This window comes from Elephas maximus, chromosome 3 (assembly GCF_024166365.1).
Source record: "Elephas maximus indicus isolate mEleMax1 chromosome 3, mEleMax1 primary haplotype, whole genome shotgun sequence".
In the NCBI taxonomy this organism is placed as follows: Eukaryota; Metazoa; Chordata; class Mammalia; order Proboscidea; family Elephantidae; genus Elephas; species Elephas maximus.
The window spans coordinates 6966745-6993190 of NC_064821.1; the positions used below are offsets into that span (position 1 = coordinate 6966745).

At 50.2% G+C, this 26446-nt stretch overlaps 2 protein-coding genes across 9 annotated transcripts in view; both read left to right on the plus strand.

The window, feature by feature from the left end:
- Nucleotides 1-14576, plus strand: part of ATCAY (ATCAY kinesin light chain interacting caytaxin) — a 55435-nt gene extending 40859 nt beyond the window's left edge. For all 4 annotated transcript variants that reach the window (XM_049876414.1, XM_049876412.1, XM_049876415.1 and 1 more), the window contains 4 exons: nt 7597-7632; nt 8026-8109; nt 10204-10236; nt 11468-14576. In XM_049876414.1, the coding sequence (XP_049732371.1) occupies nt 7597-7632; nt 8026-8109; nt 10204-10236; nt 11468-11477 (163 nt within the window). In that variant the 3' untranslated portion in view covers nt 11478-14576. The remainder of the gene's footprint in view (nt 1-7596; nt 7633-8025; nt 8110-10203; nt 10237-11467) is intronic.
- Nucleotides 14577-18206: 3630 nt separating this feature from the next.
- Nucleotides 18207-24474, plus strand: NMRK2 (nicotinamide riboside kinase 2). Of its 5 annotated transcripts, none has more exons than XM_049875784.1 (7): nt 18207-18339; nt 21597-21689; nt 22254-22327; nt 22414-22570; nt 23339-23410; nt 23770-23876; nt 24252-24474. In XM_049875784.1, the coding sequence occupies exons 1-7, from the start codon at nt 18314-18316 to the stop codon at nt 24335-24337; spliced, it is 615 nt and encodes a 204-aa protein (XP_049731741.1). In that variant the 5' UTR covers nt 18207-18313; the 3' UTR covers nt 24338-24474. The 5 variants fall into 5 exon arrangements, with proteins under 5 accessions (XP_049731741.1, XP_049731738.1, XP_049731737.1 ...); XM_049875781.1 differs by having other exon boundaries at nt 21597-21687; nt 22279-22327; XM_049875780.1 differs by lacking the exon at nt 24252-24474 and having other exon boundaries at nt 21597-21687; nt 22279-22327; nt 23770-24064.
- Nucleotides 24475-26446: the final 1972 nt, after the last annotated feature.

A 26446-nucleotide genomic window follows, 5' to 3' on the forward strand; every position in this document is an offset into this window, starting at 1 on the left:
TTCTCTGGCAGGTTTCTGCCTTACACGGGCTCCAGCTTTTGCAGGTTTTACTATGTATAAATATATATATCATGAACTATTTGCATGTCAACATTTTTACACGTACAGCTCGGTGACTTGAATTATGTCCGTAATGTGATACAGCTGTCACCACCCTCTGTCTCCAGTTTGCCCGTCGCCCTTGGCAGAAGCTCAGTTCTCCCCAAGCAGCCAGTCCTCTTTCCCCCTCCCTCCCACCTCTGGCCACTACTAATAAACCCTGGACTCTACTTTTGCCTCTTCTTGATATTTCATGTAAGTAGGGTCATACAATATTTGCCGCTTTGTGTGTCCTATTTCACTGAGCATAACGTTTTCAAGGTTCGTCCATGTCATATCAGGACCTCACTGCTCTTTATGGCTGAGTGATATTCCATTGTGGGGACGGACCACATTGTGTTCGCCATCACCTGTTGACGGCCACTTGGGTTGTTTCCACTTTTTGGCCGTTGTGAATAGTGCTGCAGTGAACACGGTGTGCAGGTATCTGTTTGAGTCCTTGCTTTTATTTGTCTTGAGAGCGGAATTGCTGGGTCATATGGTAGTTCTAAGAAGCTCTGGTGGCAAAGGGGTTAAGCAGTTGGCTGCTAACCAAAAGGTCGGTGGTTCAAACCCACCTGTCGCTCTGCATGAGAAAAGACCCGATGATCAGCTTCTGTAAAAATTACAGCCTAGGCTTAATGGTCTGACTGAGGCTAGAGGGACACTGGAGGTCACGGTCCCCAGACCCTTTGTTAGCCCAAGATTGGAACCATTCCTGAAGCCAACTCTCCAGACGGGGATTGGACTGGACTATAAAATAGATAATGATACCGGTGAGAAGTGAACTTCTTGGCTCAAGTAGACACATGAGACTATGTGGGCAGCTCCTGTCTGGAGGGAAGATGAGAAGGCAGAGGGTGACAGGAGCTGGCTGAATGGACACAGGAATACAGGGTGGAGAGGAGAAGTGTGCTGTCTCATTAGGGGGAGAGCAGCTAGGGTTACATAACAATGTGTGTAGAACTTTTTATATGAGAGACTGACTTGATTTGTAAACTTTCACCTAAAGCATAATAAATAAATTAATCAATTAAAAAAAAATTACAGCCTAGGTAACCTTATGGGGGCAGTTCTGCTCTGTCACGTGGGGTCACTGTGAGTTGGCATCAACTTGACGGCCCCCAACAACAACAGTGGTAGTTCTGTGACCACACTGCTTTCCACAGCGGCTGCGTCATTTTACAGCCCACCGTCAGTGGATAAGCATTCCAGTTTCTCCATATCCTTGCCAACACCTGTTGTTTTTCATTTCAAGCATGATTTTTAATGGCTACATAATTGTTGTTGCTAGGTGCCGTCAAGTGGGTTCCGACTCATAACAACCCTATGTACAACAGAACAAAACACTTCCCGGTCCTGCGCCATCTGCACAGTCATTGCTGTGTTTGAGCCTGTTGTTACAGTCACTGTGTCAATTCGTCTTATTGAGGGCCTTCCTCTTTTTTGCTGACCGTCTACTTTACTAAGCATGATGTCCTTCTCCAGGGACTGGTCCCTCCTGATAACATGCTCAAGGTATGGGAGGCAAAGTCTCTCCATTCTTGCTTCTAAGGAGCATTCTGGCTGTACTTCTTCCAAGACAGATTTGTTCCTTCTTCTGGCGGTCCATTATATATTCAATATTCTTTGCCAATGTCATAACTCAAATGCATCAGTTCTTCTTTGGTCTTCCTTATTTATTGTCCACCTTTCCCATGCATATGAGGCAATTGAAAATACCAAGGCTTAGGTCAGGTGCACCTTAGTCCTCAAAGTGTTATCTTTGCTTTTCACCTTTTAAAGAGCTCTTGCAACAGATTTACCCAATGCAATACGTTCTTTGAGTTCTTGACTGCTGCTTCCATGGGCATTTAGTTGTGGATCCAAGTGAAATGAAATCCTTGACAACTTCAGTCTTTTCTCTGTTTACTATGACGTTGCTTCTTGGTCCGGTTGTGAGAATTTTTGTTTTCTTTATGTTGAGGCGTAACCCATACTGAAGGCTGTGGTCTTTGATCTTCATCAGTAAGTGCTTCAAGTCCTCTTCACTTTCAGCAAGCAAGGTTGTGTCATCTGCATAACGCAGGTTGTTAATGAGTCTTCCTCCAATCCCAGTGTCTCATTCTTCTTCATATAGTCCAATTTCTCAGGTTATTTGCTCAAAGCGCACAGATTGTATAAGTGTGGTGAAAGGATACAACCCCGACGCACACCTTTCTTGACTTTAAACCATGCAGTAGCCCCTTGTTCTGATCGAACAACTGCCCGTAGAATCCTTCAGCATTGCAGCTCGAGGCTTGAATTTTTTCTTCAGTTCTTTCAGCTTGAGAAATGCTGGGCGTGTCCTTCCCTTTTGGTTTTCTAACTCCAGGTCTTTGCACATGTCATCATAATACTTTGTCTTCTCCAGTTGTCCTTTGAAATCTTCCATTCAGCTCTTTCACTTCATCATTTCTCCCATTCGCTTTAGCTATTCTACTTTCAAGAGCAAGTTTCAGAGTCTCTTCTGACATCCATTTGGGTCTTGTCTTTTTTTTTTTTGCTTTCTTCGTTATGGTGTCCTTGATGTCATCCCACAACTCATCTGGTGTTTAGTCATTCGTGTTCAATACTTCAGTCTGTTCTTGAGATGACCTCTGAATTCAGGTGGGATATGCTCGAAATCATACTTTGGCTCTCGCAGGCTTGGTTTTATTTTGTTCAGCTTCAGCTCGAACTTGCATAGGAGCAACTGATGATCTGCTCTGCAGTTGGCCTCTGGCCTTGTTCTGAGTGATGATATTGAGCTTTTCCATCATTTCTTTCCACAGATGTAGCCGATTTTATTCCTGTGTATTCCATCTGGTGGGGTTCATGTGTATAGTTGTGTTTATGTTGTTGAAAAAAGGTATTTCCAATAAATAAGTCCTTGGTCTTGCAGAATTCTACCGTGTGATCTCCGGCATAGTTTCTATTGCCAAGGTCATATTTCCCAACTACTGATCCTTCTTCTTTGTTTCCAACTTTTGCATTCCAATCACCAGTAATTTTCAGTGCATCTTGATTGCATGTTTGATCAATTTCAGACTGTAGAAGTTGGTAAAAATCTTCAGTTTCCTCATCTTTGGCCTTAGTGGTTGGTGTGTAAATTTGAATAATAGTCGTATTAACTGGTCTTCCTTCTTGGCATATGGATATTATCCTATCACTGACAGCGTTGTACTTCAGGGTAGATCTTGAAATGTTCTTTTTGGCAATGAATGGAGTACCATTCCTCTTCAATTTGTTATTCCCAGCATAGTAGACCATATGATTGTCTGATTCAAAATGACCAATACCCATCCATTTCAGCTCACTAATGTCTAGGATATCGATGTTTATGCATTCCATTTCATTTTTTTAAATAATTTTTATTGAGCTTTAAGTGAACGTTTACAAATCAAGTCAGTCTGTCACATATAAGCTTATATATACCTTACTCCATACTCCCACTTACTCTCCCGCTAATGAGTCAGCCTGCTCCCTCCTTCCAGTCTCTCCTTTCGTGACAGTTTTGCCAGTTTCTAACCCTCTCTACCCTCCTATCTCTCCTCCAGACAAGAGAGGCCAACACAGTCTCAAGTGTCCACCTGATACAAGTAGCTCACTCTTCATCAGCATCTCTCTCCAACCCATTTCCAGTCCCTTCCATGTCTGATGAGTTGTCTTGGGGAATGGTTCCTGTCCTGGGCCGACAGAAGGTTTGGGGTCATGACCGCCGGGATTCCTCTAGTCTCAGTCAGACCATTAAGTCTGGTCTTTTTATGAGAATTTGGGGTCTGCATCCCACTGATCTTCTGCTCCCTCAGAGGTTCTCTGTTGTGCTCCCTGTCAGGGCAGTCATTGGTTGTGGCCGGGCACCATCTAGTTCTTCTGGTCTCAGGATGATATAGGTCTCTAGTTCATGTGGCCCTTTCTGTCTCTTGGTCTCATAGTTATCGTGTGACCTTGGTGTTCTTCATTCTCCTTTGATCCAGGTGGGTTGAGACCAGTTGATGCATCTTAGATGGCTGCTTATTAGCATTTAAGACCCCAGACGCCACATTTCAAAGTGGGATGCAGAATGTTTTCATAATAGAATTATTTTGCCAATTGACTTAGAAGTCCCCTTAAGCCATAGTCCCCAAACCCCAGCCCTTGCTCTGCTGACCTTCAAAGCATTCATTTTATCCCGGAAACTTCTTTGCTTTTGGTCCAGTCCAGTTGAGCTGACCTTCCGTGTATTGAGTATTGTCCTTCCCTTCACCTAAAGTAGTTTTTATCTACTAACTAATCAGTAAATAACCCTCTCCCACCCTCCCTCCCCGCCCCCTCATAACCACAAAAGTGTGTGTTCTTCTCAGTTTTTACTATTTCTCAAGATCTTATAATAGTGGTCTTATACAATATTTGTCCTTTTGCCTCTGACTAATTTCGCTCAGCATAATGCCTTCCAGGTTCCTCCATGTTATGAAATGTTTCACAGATTCCTCACTGTTCTTTATCGATGTGTAGTATTCCATTGTGTGAATATACCACAATTTATTTAACCATTCATCCATTGATGGACACCTTGGTTGCTTCCAGCTTTTTGCTATAAACGTGGGTGTGCATATATCTGTTTGTGTGAAGGCTCTTATTTCTCTAGGGAATATTCTGAGGAGTGGGATTTCTGGGTTGTACGGTAGTTCTATTTCTAACTTTTGAAGGAAATGCCAGATAGATTTCCAAAGTGGTTGTACCATTTTACATTCCCACCAGCAGCGTATAAGAGTTCCAATCTCTCCGCAGCCTCTCCAACATTTATTATTTTGTGTCTTTTGGATTAATGCCAGCCTTGTTGGAGTGAGATGGAATCTCATCGTAGTTTTAATTTGCATTTCTCTAATGGCTAATGATCGAGAGCATTTTCTCATGTATCTGTTAGCTGCCTGAATATCTTCTTTAGTGAAGTACGTGTTCATATCCTTTGCCCACTTCTTGATTGGGTTGTTTGTCTTTTTGTGGAGAGATCAGGCGCTGGTCGGAGATGTCATAGCTGAAAATTCTTTCCCAATCTGTAGGTGGTCTTTTTACTCTTTTGGTGAAGTCTTTAGATGAGCATAGGTGTTTGATTTTTAGGAGCTCCCAGATGTCTGGTTTCTCTTCATCATTTTTGGTAATGTTTTGTATTCTGTTTATGCCTTGTATAGGGCTCCTAACGTTGTCCCTATTTTTTCTTCTGTGATCTTTATCGTTTTAGTCTTTATGTTTAGGTTCCATTTCATTTTTGACAGCTTCCAATTTTCCTAGATTCATGCTTCGTACATTCCATGTTCTGATTATTAATGGATGTTTGCAGCTGTTTCTTCTCATTTTGAGTTGTGCCACATCAGCAAATGGAGGTCTCGAAAGCTTGACTCCATCCACGTCATTAATGTCAACTCTCCTTTGAGGAGGCAGCTCTTCCGCAGTTGTATTCTGAGTGCCTTCCAACCTGGGGGGCTCATCTTCCAGCACTATATCAGACAGTGTTCTGCTGCTATTCATAAGGTTTTCACTGACCAGTTTTTTTAGAAGTAGATCTTCAGGTCCTTCTTCCTTGTCCATCTTAGTCTGGAAGCTCGGCTGAAACCTGTCCATCATGGGTGACCCTGCTGGTATTTGAAATACCGGTCCCATAGCTTCCAGCATCACAGCAACAGGCAAGCCACCACAGTAGGACAAACTGACAGACGAGTGGTGGACTCCACTCTATGGTGGTGCAGTTCTGGCAGGGCCAGCTCTGTGCTTTCCCAGCCCCCAGTGAAACAGAGGAAGCAAGCTGTATTGGTTTCTTAGAGCTGCTGTAACAAAAGCCACGGTCTGGGTGGCTTTCAACAACAGAAATTTATTGTCTCAGAGTTCTAGAATCTGGGAGTCCAAAATCAGGGTGTCAGCAGGGCCGTGCTCTCTCTGTCTCCTCTAGGGAAAGATGCTTCCTTGTCTCTCCCAGCTGCTGGCAGCCCCAGATGTTCCTTGGCTGGTAGATTTATTGTCACGTGGCCCTCCTTCCTCTGTCTCTGTTTCTGACTCTTCTTTTTTTTATAAGAACACAACTCATACAGGGTTAGGCCACACCCTACTCCAGTATGACCTCATGTTAAATTAACTGCCAACATCTCCAGAGACCCTATTTCCAAACGAAGTCATGTTCACAGGTACAGGGGTTAGGGCTTCAGGATATCATTTAGGGGGGACACAATTCCATTCATAACACAAGCACATCTTTGAAGTCAAAGAGCACAGTAGCCTGACACATTTAGTACAGGTCAGGAGTCAACAGACCAAACCTGGCCCCCCACTTGTGTTTGTAAATAAAGTTTTATTGGCACACAGCCATGTCCATTTGTTTACCTGTCATCTCTGACTGCTTTCACTACAATGACAGAGTTAAGTTGTGACAGAGACCATGTGGCCCGAAAAGCCAAAAGTGTTTACTGTCTGGCCCTTGACAGGAAAAGTTTGTCAACCCTGATGTGGGGGTGTATAGACAACCCCACATCAGCGAGAGTGCCGATGCGTAATGGCACCATCCAATCACTGATGCCGAGTTCGGCAAAAACATTTACCAGGTAACAACTACACCAGATGCTGGAATAACTAGTTGCCATAGAGTTGAGTCCATGTATGTCAGGATAGAACTGCACCCTGTAGGGCTTTCAGTGGCTAATTTTTTGGAAGTAGATCACCAGGCATTTCTTCCAAGGTGCCTCTGGGTGTACTGAAACCTTTTAACCTCTCAGTTAGCAGCCGAGCACATTAACAAAATCAGTGCTCTCTGCCCTGGCAGAACTTTTTTTTTCTTTTTTTAATTTTTATTTTGGTAAAAAAAAAAAAAAAAAAACTCACAAAACCCACAGCCATTCCTGTTTCTACATGTGCCGTTCAATGACACTGGTTACTTTCTTCATGTTGTGTCACTGTTCTTGTTATTGCTCCCCATTTTGTTTCACCACCGTTGGCCTGGACTCACTACCCCCTAAATTTCTCATCTACATTTTAGAGTTACTGTTGACAATTTGACCTCACATAGGTAATTCTTCAAAAGACCACAGTGCTCATATAGGACATTCTTTACTAATTTAGCTGAACAGTTTAGCTTAAAGATGACTTCACGGGATAATTTCAGTTCATAGTTTGAAGATTTTCTGAGAGCAATAGATTCAGGGATTCCTCCAGTCTCAGTAGGTACAGTAAGTCTGGATTCTGCAAGAATTTTAAATTCTGTTCCACAGTTTTTCCCCTTTCGATCAAGATTCAGCTACTGGGCGCTTGATAAAAACATTCAGTAATGGTAGCCAGGCACCATCCAGTTCTTCTCATCTCAAGGCTAAGGAGCTTCTGAAGTAGGTACAGAAGCCTGACCACTGGAACTGTACCCACTGCTCAGGTGTGTATTCAGATACTACAAGGAGATGGTTCCTTGTTCCCAAAAGGAGGGAAACCCCCTGGCAGTGCATGTGTACAGAAGAGAGGGCTGTATCTGAGCTGTGTCTGATGTCCTTTTCATTATTCCAGGTACGAAGAGGAAAGGATCAGGGCCAGGAGGGAAAGGTAGGCTCAGAGCCACCTCTGTTGGGTCTAAGGTGGGTGGAGGACGGGGCTGGTGGCTGAGTTGGGCCCTCCCTTGGTGGCTGACCCAGTGCCTCATAGTGTGCATGGGGTGGGAGAGGGTGGGCAGGGTGCACCCAATAAGTGCACATTTGTGCCTCCAATGACCAGCTCAGAAGGAAGTCGAGGGTCTCTCCTCTCCTCACACCCACCCCCTTGCAGCCAGCCATCCCTTCATTTAACCCCCGGCCCTGGGCAGAGGTCCCCCCGACCTCCGTGTTCCTGGGTAAGCACTCCCAGGGGCAGTTCCTGGAGCTGGGGCTACAGACCCAGGCCCACTCTGTTCTCAGCCCCTTGGTCCCTGGCCACTCAGCACCTGGCTCTCTCTGTCCTCAGTGGGCGGCCCCAGCCAGAGTTTGTCCTGCCCAGGGCTGAAGAGAAGCCAGGGATGACGGCGGCAGCAGCAGCAGCAGAGAGCAGGTAACCTTGCAGGTGACACATGACCCCTACTGAGTCTGCTGAGACCCCAGGGGAAGGCTGGTGGGCCGCAGCCCAGGAGCAAGGTGGGTGACACGAACAAGGCGATATCCAAAGTCAGAGACCAAGACAGATTTTAAGGAGCCCTGGTGGCACAACGGTGAAGTACTCTGCAGCTAACCAAAAGGTCAGCGGTTCAAACCCTCCCAATGGCTCTGCGGGAGAAAGACCTAGCCATCTCTTCCTGTTAAGATTCCCACCCACTGCCGTTGAGTCAATTCCGTCTCATAGCAACCCTATAGGACAGAGTAGAACTGCCCCATAGGGTTTCCAAGGCTACAAATCTTTACGGAAGCAGACTGCCACATCTTTCTCCCGGGAGGTGGCTGGTGGGCTCAGATCACTGACCTTTCGGTTAGCAGCTGAGTGCTTTAACCTCTGTGCCACCTGGACTCCATTAAAATTACAGCCTAGAATACCCTACGGGGTAGTTCTACTTTGTCCTGTAGGGTCACTATGAGTCGGAATTGACTCGATGGCTCACACAAGAACAACAACAAGGCAGATTATAAATGTATGAGTTTATTTGAGCAGGACCAAAGGATTCATGAATTGGGCAGCATCTGCCGGCAGGAAAAAAAAAAAAAAATCAAGGGTTTCTATAGTGGGACAAGAAAGTTCAAGTCTTAATTAAGGTTTGTTGTTGTCAGAGGTGCCACGGGGTCGATTCCGACTCACAGAGACCCCATGTAACAGAGTAGAACTGCCCCATAGGATTTCCTAGGCTCTCATGTTTACAGGAGCAGATCGCCAGGTCGTTCTCCCACGGAGCCACTGGGTGGGTGGTAAGCAGCCGAGCGCTTAATGGGTTTGCCACTGGGGTTCGTTGTTAGTTATTTTATAAACAGGTTCTTTCCTTAAGAGTTGGGGTGGTTTTGATCTCTCAGTCGTGAGACTCCAGCAAGTCTGGAGGGTATACATTTTTATTTCCACACCACATAAGTAAGTGAGTCCGGCCGAATCCAGCCCACCCAGTCCCGTCCAGGGGGGGCTTCTACAGGAAGCATTGCATGCTGGAGCCAGCTCAAGGGCTTTTTCCCAGAAGGGGGTGCCCTCGAAATGTCCCACAAATGCTTAGAGCTTCACGCAGTAGGCAGGAGCCAAACGCAGGGTGTTGGACAAGGAGAACACCTGGGGTCGTCCCCAAACGGAGTGGCTGCTGCTCACCCCCAGCCCTCCACCTTCAGCCAGAACATCTCAATCTCCCCCTTTTTGAAAAATAGACTTTAATATGTTGTAGAGCAGTTTTAGGTTTACAGAATAATTGTGCAGAAAGTGCACAGAGTTCCATATGCCCCTTCCCGGACACACGCAGCTTCTCCTAGTATTAACTTCTGCATTTCTTCCTATATTTTTTTTACAACTGATGAAGCAATATTGATACGTTATTGCTAACTGAAGTCCCTAGTTGGCGTTCAGGTTGACTCTTGTGTTGTACAGTCCTGTGGGTTTTGACGAATGCATTATGTTGTGTGTCCCCCATTACGTTATCATACAGAATCGTTTCACTGCCCTAAAAATGCCCTGTGCCCCCCTATTCATCCCTCCCTCCTCCCCCTGAACACTTGGCAGCCACTGATCTTTTTCCTGTCTCCATTAAAAAAAAAAAATTGCCATCGCGTCAACGCCAACTCATGGAGACCTGATGTGTGTCAGAGTAGAGCTTTGCTCCATCGGGTTTTCAATGGCCGAGTTTGCAGAAGTAGACCGCCAGGCCTTCTTCCGTGGTGCCTCTGGGTGAACTCGAACCACCAGCATTTCAGTTAGCAGCCAAGCACGTTCACTGTTTGCACCCTCCAGGGAGTCCAGAACAGCATTAGTGGGTTCATTTTCCTTCGGCAGAGGGGCTCACTGGTCTTCTTGTGATGCCTATCCTGGCCCGTTTGTTCGGCAGCTGACTGTCTCTGACACTCGCTTTGTACCAGACAAAGATGAAGCCGTGTTGGCCCGTGAGGCTTATAGTCTTGACCAACATGTAGAAAATGCTGAGGCTCTGACAGATTGGCAAGTAATTCACGCTCCTTCCCTCTCCTACAGGTCAGCTCCGGTCATAGAAGATCAGGAGACAAGGTGGGTGTGAAGCCATGTGGTTGGTGCCTTTCTGGAAATGTTCTAAGTGGAGCCCACTGCAGGAGACAAGCCCCATGATATATTGTAGGGGGGTCAGCCCCACCGGGGAGTCAGGGAGGCGTGGTTACTGGGTCACCGACATGTCCCGCCCAACTCTAAGGAGCACCATTTACACAGACCAGCATGTGAATGAAGCCCCAGAGCTGGGGTATGTAGCAGCCCTGACAGCAGTGCACACCTTAAGCCAGGCCCCCCCAAAGCCTCAGTGACAAAGCGGACCATCTCCCATGGCCTCTTTCAATGTCTCGCCCTCGCTCCAGATGGATGGATGGATGGGTTGGTGGACGGGTGAATGATGGACAGATAGGTGGATGGATGGATGGATGGATGGATGGATGGGTGGATGGGTGGGTTGGTGGACAGGTGAATGATGGACAGATAGGTGGATGGATGGATGGGTGGATGGTGGATGGATGGATGGATGGATGGATGGATGGATGGATGGATGGATGGATGGATGGATGGATGGGTTGGTGGACGGGTGAATGATGGACAGATAGGTGGATGGGTGGATGGATGGATGGATGGATGGATGGATGGATGGATGGATGGATGGATGGATGGATGGATGGATGGATGGATGGGTTGGTGGACGGGTGAATGATGGACAGATAGGTGGATGGGTGGATGGATGGATGGATGGATGGATGGGTGGATGGGTGGGTTGGTGGACAGGTGAATGATGGACAGATAGGTGGATGGATGGATGGGTGGATGGTGGATGGATGGATGGATGGATGGATGGATGGATGGATGGATGGATGGATGGATGGATGGATGGGTTGGTGGACGGGTGAATGATGGACAGATAGGTGAATGGGTGGATGGATGGATGGATGGATGGATGGATGGATGGATGGATGGATGGATGGATGGATGGATGGATGGATGGATGGATGGATGGGCGGATGGGCGGGTGGGCGGGTGAACGGATGGATGTTGAAACCTCCCTCTGGATTGCTTGAAGGCACAATGCCCTGGGGTTTGTTCTTCTGGGCCCAGGAAGGAAGCCCGCTTCAGAGCAACATTTGGAAGGTGTACCCTTCAAGAGGCAGGTGCTGAAAGTTCGCCAAAGCCAGATTCGATCATTCTTTTGGATGACATGAACGTGGAACGGTGTTTTCCACTTTCTTTAAAGAAAATAGCTTAGCCTGTGTTTCTCCCTCTCCAGCATGTCCTGAGGTGAAGTGAGTACAAAGAAGGACACGTACGAAGACTCCAGGTGCCGAGATACTTCTGTCAGCTGCCCTCTGGCCCCGATCTCATCCCTGCCTCACCCAGGGTTCCATTCCTCTGAGGATGCCAGTCTCTCATCCGTCTCTAAAACCCAGTGTCCTTTTGAGCTGCTTGAAAACACTTTTCTCCAACTACTCAGTACTAGCGCATTCTGGAAAAGGACCTCTTCTCAGCCCTCCTCCCTTCCACACTCATGAACTCATGGCCCAGAAAAACGAGAAGGGCTGGGACCGTGCATACTTGGTGGCCTCCATTGCTGCTCTCAGAATTTGTGGCCTCAGAGACACCTCTCACAGTCCCAGCTGACCCCTGGCCAGCGCCGGACACCAGGTCCTGGTTTAAGACCCTTCTCTTCCCCGTCACTCACCCCAGGTCGGAGCCACAGATGCCTAGGCGGCACCCTGGCTGCCTCTGGTTTTGTTCCTGTGCCTTTCCTTCCAGAGCGGCCCCTGCAGCTCTCAGGCTCTAGCCTGGAAGCTTACGTCTTAGCAGGGCTGTGGCCTGGGCACCTCCCGGGCTCTGACCTCATGTCCAAAAGTCACATTCACCTCTAAGAACACTCACCCTCCTTGTGAGCTTCAGAGTCCACACTGCAATCAGGAGTCACTGCTGATCAGTGTCACTCTACCATTAAAAACCACAACCCCCTCGACCCAGAACCTTCTCAAGCCTCTCGAACGTGGACTCCACACCAAAGGACAATCATGATCAATACCTCCTTCCGAGAGAATGAGCTGCCTCCACTCTCCGATCCCTCCAGTGCCCAGTGGGGACTCACCACATGGGCTTCCTGCCAAGAGGATGAGAAGCTGACTCGGAAATAGGCTCGTTCCAGAGGCGCAGATCTGGAAGGAGGAAGATGCAGGGTACTAGACGTTAAAGTGTTTCAAAGGTCACTTAGAAAAATAAACCCAAGTGGACTGGAGGCCAGGGATGCCTGAAAGGTGGCCAGGCCGGACCAGCGGGTCCACATTCGAGAGGCCAGCCTCCCTTGGATGAGAGGCAGACCTTTCTAGTGTGGTCCAAACACTGGACAAGTGGCCCCTGGAGGGAGTGAGCTCCCTGTTTGTGAGGGAATTTAAGAAAAGCCTGGGTGGCATCTGCAGAAGATGGCCCTGCATGGTCCCCTCCAATCCTAAGAATCTGTATCTCTATGAATCTGATCAGAAGTTGAGCAGGCACATTCTCCAGGCACCTTTTCCAGTTGTGCTTCTCAGCGAGTATTTTTTAGGTTCGGTTGACTGGCCACACAATTTTTGAGGATCTTGGCCCTGGCCTCAGTGGAAAATTTGGATGCTTCTCGACCTGGCAGAAGGGGATGCGTTTTGGGTTATCCCAATGACTGGAGGGAGCTGGTGGTATTTAGTGCTGAGGACCAAGGATGCTGAGTGCTTTGCAGAGTGCAACCCGGGGATAAGCTGTCACACCTCAAATGTCTGCCTCTCCAGCCATGAGAAATGCAGGATCTCCAAGTGGGCTTGGGTCTGTGAACCCCACCACAGAGCCTCTGGGCTAGGCTGGGGACATTTGGGAATTTGGTGTGCTTTTTGCATTTTTGTTTCTGATCTGTTTCGCACATGTTAATTAAAGGACCAGAAGCATGGAGGGCAGGGGCCATGTACCCGGGGGTCCCTCTGTATCACCTGGAGCCTGGCACCTCCCCAGGGTGCCCTGCAAAAGGCCCTTCCACTCCAGGCTTCTTTGTCTCCCATCCCTGCCCAGTGCCCTTGTTTTTACAACGCAAGGTACTCTGTGCATCAGCTGGGTCCCTGAGTGGCCCAAATGGTTTGCTCTGGATTACTAACCTAAAGGTCAGGGGTTCGAACCGACCCAGCAGCTCTGTGGAAGAAAGGCCTGATGATCTACTTCCATAAAGATGACAGCCAAGAAAACCCTGTGGAGCAGTTCTACTCTGACACACACGGGGGCGCCATGAGTTGGAACACACGTGGCGGCAATGGATTTGCTTTGGCTTGGTGCATCAGCCAGGCGGCCCAAGCGCCGAGGCTCTGGAGGCCGTCACTGCCCATCGAAAGTTGGCACATGGCCCAGAAGGCCCCAAACCCCTACCTGAGTGAAGGCCAGCACAAGATGAGCAAAACCATCAGACCACTCTGAGGACAGAGCCCCGGGTGGATGCCAAACCCACTCCCCATGATACCCCAGCCTGAGCCTTTGTCCCCCAACAGTGACAAGTCCTGGTCCTTGACCTTCATGGAAGACCCAGTACCTCTTTCCAGCTCAGAAAGAGGAGGCAAGAATAGCAAACCATTCGTTTGGCTCTGTCCCACAATTACTAAGGGAGGGCCTGATGGTGGCACAAGACCGTCGTATATGGGGTCGCCACGAGTACGAGCCCACTCTGGCAACTAACAGCAGCAGCAGCAGCAGTGAGACGTTGATGAATGAGACAGACAACCTCCGCCCCCTAAAGATTCTGACTCATCAAGCAACTCCAGGGGGAACCACCTCTTGACACCGTGGCCCACCCACCACCCCGAGATCACCAGCAGCCACTAAGAAAGGGCATGCCGAACCAAGGACCCCAACTCAGCTGCAAGGAACCCTCCAGAGAGAAGAGAGAGATCCCCGCAAAGGCAGAGGACAGAGTCCTACTGCTGGGACCCCAGACTGGCCGCCAGGTGTCCTCCACATAACCAGTCAACTGCTTGCCATTGAGCCCATCCTGACTCACGGCGACCCCATAGCTCAGTCCAAACAGGGCCACCGGTTCCAAGCACAGCTGAGGCTGCTTCGTGAGCAATCTGTATCTGGAGGCTGGTTTTGGCACAAATGGCGGGTCGCCAGCCGCTGTCTTTGCAAAGGGAGACGGGGACTTTGTCTCGTTGACAGGAGATGCATCACGAACCCTCCCCCAAGTTGTCAGTTCTCAAACAACCACACATTCACCCTCCCAGCAGTGAGGTTTGCCGTTTTTAAAAACGCACACAGGAATTATGCTGACAGTTGTGACGTGAACATATCAGTTCCAGGAGCTCGAGGGGGATTTTTATGTGACTTAAATAAACGATAAGTGCAAGGGCGGCTGGCTGCTTTTGTCAGTTGCCCACAGACGTGAGGTTGGTCTTTGGCGAGGTACGGGGGGGTGGGGAGGGCACTCAGCTGGGACCCCGCTCAATGCAGCGCAACACTGGCCTTCTCTGGCTTCCATCTGCGGAATGGGTGCTGCCTGGGTTGTTTCCAACCCCCTCCTGGCCCTGCCTCTCTTGGATGTTGTCTTACTTCTCTAGTGCGGCTATCACAGAAATATCACAAGGGGGTGGCTTTAAGAAACAGAAATTTATTTTCGCACCGTTGAGGAGGTTAGAAGTATGAATTCAGGGCACCCGCTCTAGGGGAGGGCTCTCTCTCTCTCTCTCTCTCTCCCCCTCTCTCTCCCTCTCCCTCCCTCTCTCTCTCTCTCTCTCTCTCTCTCTCTCTCTCTCTCTCTCTCTCTCTCGGCTCTGAGGGAAGGTGCCTTGTCTCTTTCAGCTTCTGCTCCTTGTTCCTTGGCCATCTTCACGTGCTGTCTATCTTCCCCCATTTGTGCTTGCTTGCTTCTGTGCCTAAGTGGCTCTTTCTGTATCTCAGAGATGATGTTGTTGTCGGGTGCCATCAAGTCGGTTCCGACCCATAGCGATCCGTACAATGGAATGAAACACAGCCGGGTCCAGCGCCACCTCACAGTTGTTGCTGTGCTTCAGCCCATTGTTGGAGCCACTGTGTCAGTCCATCTCGTTGAGGGTCTTCCTTTTCATTGACCCTCTACCAAGCCTGAAATCCTTCTCCAGGGACTGGTCCCTCCTGATAATAAGCCCAAAGTATGTGAGACGTAGTCTCACCGTCCGTGCTTCTGCCGGGCATTCTGGCTCTACTTCTTCCAAGATGATCTGATATAAACTTTATATAAACTTAAAACACACCCTACACAGATGTGGCCTCATTAACCTGACAAAGAAAACCCTGTTCCCAAATGGGATCACATCCACACGGATAGGGGTTAGGATTTATAATGTATTTTGTTGTAAATATTATAACAGTAATACATATTTTGAGGGGACACAATTCAATCCGTAACAGATGCCTCCAGACCTCTCTGGGATCAATAGTAATGATGATAACAGCCTGTGTCCAACTGGGCAGTCCCCATATTACCAAGTGGGAAACTGAGGCACAGAGCAAGGACGTGGCTGGCCCAAGGTCACACAGAGAGCGAGTGAAGCCTGACCCCATCCACCATCACTACTGGCCATCTTTTCCTCAGCCGGGGCCCCAGGCCTTCTGTCAGCTGCAGGAGGATTGAGGGGCTGTGCCCCTCAAAGGGTCATCCACGCCCACGACACTGGGACCTGCTGGTGCCAAGGATGCTGAGGCTGACTGTTCTCCTGATGTTAACACAATGTCACTGTGGGCTCAGTGGCAGGGACAGCGGATGTTGAGCCCACCTGGCCCTGCCAGCCTGCCTCCTGTGATGTCAGCGGAGGGGCCCTCTGGAGGAGGTGGCTGCAGGGGTGCTGGGAAGGGGAGTGTCTTCGTCATTTAGTACTGCCATAACAGAAATACCACAAGTGGATAGCTTTAACAGAGAGAAATTCATTTCCTCACAGCAAAGAAGGCTAAAAGTCCAAATTCAGGGGGTCAGCCCCAGGGGAAAAACATTTTATTGGCCTTCTCATCAATCTTCGCCTGGTTGAGGAGCTTGTCTGTGCAGGAACCCCAGGTCTAAAGGACACACTGTGCTCCCAGTGCTTCTTTCTTGGTGGTATCAGGTCCCCAACTCTCTGCTTGCTTCCCTTTCCTTTTATCTCTTGAGAGAGAAAAGGTGGTGCAGGCCACACCTCAGGGAAGCTCCCTTTATGCTGGATCAGAGAGGTGACTTGAGTGAGGGCAGTGTTCCAATCCCACCCTAATCCTTTTAACATAAAAAACTACAATCACAAAATGGAAGACGACCATATGATACTGGGAATCATGGCCTAACCAAGTTGATACATTTTTGGGGGGACATAATTCAATTCATGACAGGTAGGGTGGGGGCTGCTGTCACACGGCGGGGTGGGGAGCCCAGGGGGCTAAACTGGCACTGAGATGACGGGGGGTGGGGGAATACTCACAGTTTACGGATCAAGAGCCTACCCTTTGTCTCCAACCCCACCAAGTGCCGGACTACCGTAAGGAGTTTCTTGAAAACCTCACTCATTCACTTACTCATGAATTCACTCACTCATTCCTTCATGCATTCATTCACTCATTCATTTCACACACCATTCATTCACTCCCTGGGCATTGGTGATACAACAGGGACAGAGTCCCCTACATTGCTCCCAGCCCAGTGGGGAGCTCAGCCCAGGAGAATCGAGGCCTCAGTGGAACCTGGAGGGAGGTCAGGAAGCGTTTCTGGAGGAACCAACAGAGAAGGAGCAGTCAGGCAGCCAGAGGAGGAGAGGGGCTCCCAGCAGTGGCAATAGCAATGGTGACAGCTTGGATGCAGGGCTGGGCCGAGGATTCCAGGAGCAGGGAGCCAAGGGCAAGACGGAGGAGGCATGGGGCCAGACTGCACTACTATGGAATGTCAGTGGGGAAAAAAACCAAAAACAGCTGCCATCACGTCAGCTCCAGCTCACAGCAACCCAGTGCGTTTCAGAGTAGAACTGTTCCATAGGGTCATCAAGGCTGCGACCTTTCGGAAGCAAGTTGTCAGGCCTTTCTTCTGAGGTACCTCTGGGCGGACTTGAACATCTAACCTTTTGGTTAGCAGCCAAGCTTGTTCACCGTTTGCACCACCCAGGGACTCCTTATCAACGACTACGGCCCACTTAAACAAAAGCTCCTGGGTCTGCGGTGCTGTTACAGGATGAGAAGGTGTCCTGAGACCCCAGAGTTCCAGCTCCAGGCTCCCGCTGTCCTGATGCAGGTCCTGGCTCTGCTCTTAAGCAGCTGCTTGAGCTCTTAGCTTCCATGGGTACAGAGCAGGGCCACCATGGGCGGGCCCGTCTTCCCCCCATCCAGGGCTGCTGCCAGGCTGAATCAAGTGACTTCGCGGCCCTGGGTGAACGGTCCCTCACGTCACACTGCGATGGTCCTGGTGGAGCCCAGCGGACCACAGCAAGGCCATCTCGTGAATCACCGTTGCTCTGGGCCTTAGGCGTGTCTGGGCGGAATGGGAAGTTCCCCACAGGGCCAGGGCCAGGCTCTGGGGTTGGTGCTGCTGCTGCTGCGTCCCGTCCTGTCCCTGAGGAAGGAGAAGGAGGAAGGTGAGGAAGGCGGGAGGGCGAGGCCCCTTTTTCAGCGCCACGAGGACCAGTCTTAATGTCAGGGTCAGGCCCTGGGACAAGCTGGGGAGGGATATTTTTAGGGAGACAATTGTGTAGCCCTTATCTGTCCCGTGGGCCCTGCAGCCAGGAGGGGGGAGAAGGGCAGGAGAGAGGAGGGGAGGGAGGAGGGAGAGACTGGAGGGAAGAGGAAGAGGGGGAGGAGGGGAAGAGAGAGAAAGTAAGGGGGAAGGAGGAGGGGCAGAGGGACAAGGCAGCCGGGTGACAGCCACAGCCCTGCCCTGCTGGCTGGTGACTAATTTAGGCAAAAGGCGGCGGGGAGCTATTTCCATCCAGGAACAGGTGCGGCGCCTGCCCGCAGCCTCCCAGGCTATAAAGGCGCCCGGTTTTCTCAATGAAGTCGGGGCGTGCGGGGAGCGCACTGAGAGGGCGGCCCAGCCTGGGCTCCTGGAAGTCCGGCCATCCACAGGCCACTGAGCGCAGTCCCCGCCGTCCACCCTTCCACGGAGATGAAGGTCATCGTAGGCGTTGGAGGGTGAGGGGGACGGAGGGAGGCCGGGAGCGAGGGAGGCCGGGCTCCTGCTGTGGGGCCGGGAGTCCAGGGGGACCAGGGGGGAAGAAATGGATGCTGCCCAGGTGTCTGGGGCCTTAGGGTCCCACCTAGGTCTGAACCTAGACAGTGGTCTCTGTCCTGGGGGCTCAGCGCCTCCAGCTGGGTAAGTGGATGCAGGACCCCATTCGGCACCCCATCTTTTTAATTTTCCCATTGGGAATAATTTTTGCCCCTTAAACTCGCTGTCAGAACAAACTCACTGGGGACAGAAAATTATAAAAAGGTCAAGGACGTGTTGGCAACTCTTGACTGGAGGGGGGATGGGAAGATAGAGAGAGAGGGAAGACGGCAAAATTGGTATGAAACGAGAGACTGAAAGGGCTGACTCAATAGGGGGAGAGCAAGTGGGAGAAGGGAGTAAGAGGTATGTAAACCTACATGTGACAGACTGATTGGAATGGTAAATGTTCACTTGAAGCTTAATAAAAATTAATTAAAAAAAAAAAAAAAGGTCAAGGAGAACCGACTAAGGTAGGGGCCATTCTTGCAGGCTCCACCCCCTGGGACAGATACGTGGGGGGGCCTCCCCAAAATGACCTTCCTTGTGGCTGTGTGTACACTCCTGCCTTTGAAGCCATTCTGTGTGACCTCAGCCACCTTGCGGACCCGACTTCCTGCTTCATCCATCACCTAGTTTTAAACTCTCCATTCTATTACCTGTGAGACTTTTTCAATGATGCAGGAAGCATTTGAGGTCCCTGGGTGGTGGAAAAGGAGCCCTGGTGGCACAGTGGTTAAGCGCTCGGCTGCTAACTGAAAGGTCAGCAGTTCGAACCCACCAGCCACTCCAGGGGAGAAAGATATAGCAGCCTGCTTCCATAAAGATGACAGCTTTGGAAATCCTGTGGGCAGTTCTACTCTGTCCTGTAGGGTCACTATGAATCAAAATCGACTCGACGGCAATGGCTTTGGGTTTTTTGGTTTGGGTAGCACAAACGGTTTGCACTGGCCTACTAACCTAAAGATTGGCAGGTCAAACCCCCCAGTGGTGCTGCGAAAAAAAAGTCCTGGCGATCAGCTTCCTTAAAGGAGACAGTCATTGAAAACCCTATAGAGCGGTTCTACTTTGCAACATCTGGGATCGCCATGAATCGGAATCAACTCGACAGCAATAGATTTGGATTTTTTGGCTTTATGAAGCATCTGACATGGGCTGAGTTGGCTTCGCGGGCCCACGGCACTCACCAAATTTGGTTTTAGGTTCTATCCCCATCTTGAAATTCTTAATACTTTTTGGGCAAAGGGGTCCACATTTTTATTTTGCACAGTGCTGGGGAAACTCCATAGTTGGCCCTGAGCACAAGATAAGCCTTAAATTACCGTTAGGTGTTTTCTAACCTGTTTCTTATTTGGGGCGGAGGCGGGGGAGGCCTTTTTCTGTTGACTTTTTATCGGCTGCCGCTTGTCACTAGGAGTCCCTGGGTGGTAAAAACAGTTAAGCGCTCAACTACTACTAACCGAAAGGTCCGCGGTTTGAACCCACCTAGAGGTACCTCGGAAGAAAGGTCTGGCAAGCTTCCAAAAGGTCACAGCCTAAAAACCCTATTGAGCAGTTCTACTCTGCACACATGGGGTTGCCATGAGTCACAGGTGACTCAGTGCCAAGCAGTTTGGTTTATTGGGGGGGCTTGTCACCTCTTCCACACCCAGGTTTGTGCCCCGGATTCCTAGAAAAGCAACTATTGAGTCAAAGTGACAACACTCACTAGAGGTCTTCACAAAACATCGCCCTGTCGCCTGCCAGAAAGTTGGTCCTCGTCACCATTCTTTGCTCTTTTTACCATAAGTTGGCCAAGTGTCCTGGGTTGCCTGGAATGGAGGGGTTTCCAGAACACCAGACTTTCAGCGATAAAACCAGGAAAGTCCCAGGCAGATGGCAACATTGGTCACCGTACTTGGCCGATTGCTTGATTTTTTTTTTTTTTCCCTTTTCTTTTTTTTGGTCTTTTCTTGGTTATGAACGAGGTTGTACATCTTTTGTTTGTTTTTTTGTTGTGGTAAATATATATGTAACACAGATTGCACGTCTTTTTTTTCTTTTTTGCTTTGTTTTGTTTTTTATTGTGGTAAATATATATGGAACAGGTTGTATATTTTTTTGTTTTGGGTTGTTCGTTTTTTGTTGTTGTTTTTGTTTTATTTTTTATTGTGGTCTTGAGGTTTTAGGAGCCCTGGTGGCGCAGTGGTTAAAGCACTTGGCTGCTAACCAAAAGGTCAGTGGTTCGAACCCACCAGCTGCTGCACGGGAGGAAGCTGTGGAAGTCTGCTTCTGTAAAGATTTACAGCCTTGGGAACCCTGTGCGGAGTTCTAGTGTGTCCTATAGGGTCTCTGTGAGTCAGAATCCACTCAATGGCAACCGGTTTGTTTTGGTTTATTGAGGTTTTATGTCTTTTTGTAAATCAGTTGCCTCTTTCTGGTTTGGAAGTGAAGTGCTAGCTTTTTCTATTGGAAATATTTTCCTCCCAGTTTGCTTACAAGTGTTGGCTTTTTTTTTTTTAAGCCCTAAATGAGGCTTGGCCCTTAGTTTCTTTGTCTGTAAACACAGGATAAAAGTCCCACCAGCTAGGGTTTCGGTGAGGATTACGTTTAGTCGATCCAGGCTCAGTACTCAGCATGACCTGGCACGTGATATGTCTGCATAAGTCTCAGCTTCTTTTTTATTCTTCTTTCATGCTTTCTGCTCCTTTTTGCTATTCAGAAAGCCTGCCCTGACTCTACTAGTTGCCATTAAGTCAACCCCAACTCAAGCGTCAGAGAAACTATGCTCCATAGGGTTTTCGATGGCCGATTTTTCAGAAGTAGATCACCAGGCCTTGCTCCCAAGATGCCTCCAGGTGGACTCCAACCTCTAAGCTTTCACTTAACAGCCAAGCATATTCACCTTTTGTGCACCCAGGGACTCTCCCCGAACCTAGATGAATAAAAATATTCTCTTGTCTGCTCTGTGATTTTACCCTTTTGTGTTTTATGTTTAGGTCTAGTCCTGGGGAGCTTGTTTAGAGGGAGGCCTCTGGGACCATGATAGATATAGAGGGTCAGGCTGGACCTCAGACGCCATCCACTCATCTACCTGCCCGCCCTGGCTCTTGTCTGCCTAGATGTAGATTCAGAGGGTCAGGCTGGACCTCAGCTGTTGTCCAGTGGCCCAGGCAGCCTCACACACACACTGTCTCCCCAGCATGACCAATGGCGGCAAGACCACACTGACCAACAGCCTCCTCAAGTCACTGCCCAACTGCTGCGTAATCCACCAGGATGACTTCTTCAAGGTGCTGCCCTCGCCCAGGGGGTGGGGGGGCATCAGCAGTCTCCAGGCCTGGGCCAGCCCCAACCTCTGTGCACAATGGCCTCACAGGCACAGGCCTCCCCTCACCTGACCCCTCCAATCACCCTGGGCGAACCCAGGCCAGGAGAGCGGAAGTGCGGACTCCTGTTTCCTGAGCACCTACTGTGTGCCTGGCCTACTCCCACTGGACCCCCCACAGTAGGGACCCCTGCTGGACAGATGAGGAAACAGATTCCAAGAAGGGATGTGCAACTGTGGTGCCAAGGGACTTTTCAGGCAGTAATACCTTTGTCCCTCTATGTCTGTACTTTCCCAATCTGCAAAATGGGCTCAGAGCTGCCCTCACCGGTGTCTCCAGGGTTGGGGGCGGGGATTGAGATGAGGGGTGATGGGTGTAAAGTCCACTCCCTCCTGTTCCCACCTGGCACAGGAGAGGGTCCAAGGGCCAGCCAGGCACCCCATCCCACCCTGACATCCAATGCAGAGGGAGGGACAAGGAGCTCCACCCAGACCCCAGGTGGGGTCGGGGAGGTGGGCACGGGTACTGAGCCCGGCTCGGGCTGCTCTGTTTCAGCCCCAAGACCAAATAGCAGTTGGGGAGGACGGCTTCAAACAGTGGGACGGTAAGGACGACTGGTGTACCCCTTCTGTCCCTCGCAGGCCCCCCCATCCCGCACCCCCCTTCCAACGCCCCTTCTCCCACCCCCAGTGCTGGAGTCTCTGGACATGGAGGCCATGCTGAGCACGGTGCAGGCCTGGGCCAGGAACCCCCGCAAGTTCGCCCGTGCCCACGGGGTCAGCGTCCACCCTGACTTCTCGGACACCCACATTCTCATCCTGGAAGGCTTTCTGCTCTACAGCTACAAGTGAGTGGCTGAGGGCCAGGCGGGGAGACTTCAGACCCCCCCAGGCATCCATCCCGGAGATCAAGGTCTGGGGGCAGCAGGAGGGGCAGATCCGGGGTCAGCTCAAGGGTTGGGGGCACACCCCCCACTTTTTGGAGAAACTGAGTCCTCCCTCCCGAACCTGGGGTTTCTCAGCAAAGCAGTGGGCTGGGCTGGGTGCCCACTCCACTGTGTGACCCTGGGCAAGTCATTGCACTACTCTGTGGCCATCTAAATTGGGGTGAGGGGGATCCCATCCTGAGGTCCCTGGGATGGTTTGCGCTCAACTACTAACCAAAAGGATGGCGGTTTGAACCCACCCTGCTGTGGTGCAGAAGAAAGGCCTGGCAATCTGCTTCCGTAAAGATCGCAGCCAAGAAAACCCTATGGAGCACAGTTCTACTCTGACACACATGGGGTCTCCAGAAGTGGGAATCGACTTGACGGCTATGGTATTTTTGGATCCCATCCTTGGGAGAGCCCCTGCCGATGTGGTCCAATGGGCTGATGGGGAGTCCTCAGTGACCCATTAGGGGTGTACCTGGTGCACAGTGGGAGGTTGGCCGGTGCCGGTCCCTTCCTGGCCCCTAACGTAATGACCCAGACACCCCCACCCTCACGTCTCCATCCAAGGTGGGTCCATGAAATCCGCCCCACCTGGAGGATCTGTGGGGGCCGAGGTCAAGAGTACGGGGTATTTTGCCGCAGGGGAAGGAAAGCTAGACTGCTGACCATGTCCCCCACCCCCAGGCCCCTGGTGGACTTATTCAGCCGAAGGTACTTCCTAACTGTCCCCTATGAGGAGTGCAAACGGAGGCGGAGGTGAGCCTGGGGGCTGGACAGGGCCGGGCACAGACCAGGTGGGACCAGGGAACCCGGGAATCCCACTGGACACAGGGCCACCCACAGTAGGCCAGGGGGCGGCACGCCCACGTAGCTGGGAAATTTTGCAGCCTGTGGCGTGAAGAGCAAGGTCCACCCTCATCCCATCCCCCTTGTCTCCCATACCCATGGTATGAGGACACCTGGGGCCTCTGACTGAAGGGCCTTTCCTCCGTGGAACATCCCTGATGGTGGCCTAAGTCGGTTCCCCCAGGGCAGATAAGAAGGCCACGGTCCACTCGTGATCTCTCACTTGGCCCAGGTGGCCACCACTCATTGTCACCCATCTCCCTCTGCAGCACCCGCAACTATGAGGTCCCAGACCCCCCAGGCCTCTTCGATGGCCACGTATGGCCCATGTACCAGAAGTACAAGCGGGAGATGGAAGCCAATGGCGTGGAAGTGGGTAAGCCCCTGAGCAAGAGGAGGCCCAGGATACGAACATCCATAGCAGCATTCTCCATAATACCCCAAAAGTGGAAACAATCCAAGTGTTCATCAACAGATGAATGAATAAACATCCATACAGTGGCCCCTCCCCACTTGGGACCATTTGGAAAACCTGGAAGTCCCTCCTTGAGTCTCACTCACTGTTCCTCTTGCTTTTGGCCTGGCAGCTGTTTGATTCCAGCAGCCTGACTCAGCAGGCAGGTCACCTTCCTCCTGACCCAGCAGACTGACTGCCTGTACCCCTTGTGAGCTGGCTACCTGCCTGCTGGCAGCAGTCCATTCAGTAGCCCAGAGCTCAGCAATTCCCTGATCGTGGCCCCTCTGATTTCAGTGTACCTGGATGGCACGAAGTCCCGTGAGGAGCTGTTCCACCAAGTCCTGGAAGACATTCAGAATTCACTCTTGAACCACTCCTAGCTGGGAGAAGAGGGGGCCCAGCCTCTCCCCTGGGACCCAGGCCTGCAGCATCGGCTGATTCTGTGTGACCATTTCCCTCTGGGGAAGTTTGTACATAAGGAGGGGCAGAGGCCCCACTCCCAGCCTCTGTAACCTCACCGTGGCTTATGTATTAAACTCAGTCATTTTTATAAGCATCGGGATCCAGCGTGTTCTGTGTGAGATGCTAAGGGGAACTATTGTGTCCCGTGTTATTGTGGTCGTTGTGTGCCATCGAGTCAATTCCGGCTCACAGTGACCTGATGTCACAGAGCAGAGCTGCCCCGTAGGGTTCCCTAGGCTGTAATCTTTACAGGAGCAGATTGCCAGGTCTTTCTTCCACGGAGCCTCTGGGTGGGTTCCGACCACCAACTTTTGATTAGCAGCTGAGTGCTTAACAGTTGCGCCACCGGGGCTTCTTGGTTTATTGGCAGCCTCTGGGCACAGCACCAAGAGCTCTAGGCAGTTACAGTCTCTACCTGGTGGGGCTGCCAATGGGACCCATGGGGCTGATCGGGGTTCCTCGCGGCCTCAGTTTCCCCAAATGGGAAATCTCCTGCGAGCTTTCAACAGACAAGACAGTGCAGCTAGCAGTCAGACCCAGACCTGGGGCTGTAACTGGATCTTCTCCCCTCTTGTTTCACGCTGAGCCTCACCTTCTCCGAGCCTCTGTCTTCTCTTCTGTAAGCTGGGTTGATACTTACTTCACAGGGTATGGGGAAGCTTTCATGAACCCAAATCCCAATATAGCAAACAATTCTATCCCAGGAACCAAGCCCGCCCCCTCGTCCACAAAACTCATGTCTCCACAGGCCTTCCCAGCAGCCTCGGTGAGACATTTTATTATGTACACCCATTTCAGAGAGGCGGAAACTGAGGTCCAGAGACAGTCAGTGGCTTGGCAGAGCTGGGGTTGGAACTCCCGTCTCCCCAGACCCTGTTCTATCTGCCCAAGGCAGGCTGCAAAGCTGGGCCAAGACCTGAGCCCGGGATGACAGGAGTGGGGGGCACCTCTAGGCCTGAAGGCAGCACCCCACAGCTGGATGTGGAACTGCGTTTGCTGGCCCACTCAGTCCAAAGGGGCAGAAAGATCCCCCCAACCAGACAAGTTTGGACAAAGGCAGAGAACATTTGGAAATTATGAAAATAAAAACAAAGAACAAATTACCATATGACCCGGCAATTCCACCCTAGGTATATGTTAAAAAAAAGTTCCCATTAAGTTGATTCCAACTCATGGCAACCCTGTGTGTGTCCGGGTAGAACTGTGCTCCACTGGGCTTTCTTGACTGATTTCCCAGTAGACTGCCAGGTCTTTCTTTCGAGGCACCTCTGGGTGGATATGAACTGCCAACCTTTCGGTTAGCAGCCAAGAACTTAATCATTTGCACCGCCCAAGAACTCCCCTAGGTATATACCCAAGACAAATGAAAACAGGGACTCAAACAAATATTTATACAGATATACATATTCACAGCAGCATCCTTCATAATACCCCAAAAGTGGAAACAACCCAAGTGTCCATTAACAGATGAAGGGATAAACAAAAAGGGGTAATCTTTATGGAAGCAGACTGCCACATTTTTATCCCATGGAGCTGCTGGTGGGTTCGAACTGCTGACCTTTCAGTTAGTAGCCAAGCGTTTTAACCACTGCACCAACAGGGCTCCTTCAAAGGACTATCACTCTGTCATAAAGTGAAACGAAGTTCTGATACTAGCGACGACGTAGATGAACCTTGAAATCATTATGTTCAGTGAGAGAAGCCAGACCCAAAAGGGCATGTGGTGCATGATTCCATTTAAAAGAAATGTCCAGAATAGGCAAATTCCTAGAGACAGAAAATAGATTAGTGGTTGTCTAGGGGTTGGAGGAAGGAGAATGGGGAGTGACTGCTAATGGGTTCAGGGTTTCTTCAAGGGGTTGAAAGTGTTCTAAAATTAGATTGTGGTGGTAGTTGTATAACTCTGAATAGTCCATAAAGCGTTCGGTGAATTGGGTGGTGAGTGAATTATATCTCAATAAAGCTGTTAAAAAATCCTTTAGTGCTTGGTTAAAAAAAAAAAAAAACACAGTCATGAATTTTACTTA

Bases quoted from the DNA above. Each gene is read 5' to 3' on its own strand.
- NMRK2 (XM_049875784.1), top strand. From the start codon at position 18,314: ATGAAGGTCATCGTAGGCGTTGGAGG. The intron at 18,340-21,596 runs GTGAGGGGGACG...CTGTCTCCCCAG, and splicing joins GTCATCGTAGGCGTTGGAGG to CATGACCAATGGCGGCAAGA. The intron at 22,328-22,413 runs GTAAGGACGACT...TCCCACCCCCAG, and splicing joins CGGCTTCAAACAGTGGGACG to TGCTGGAGTCTCTGGACATG.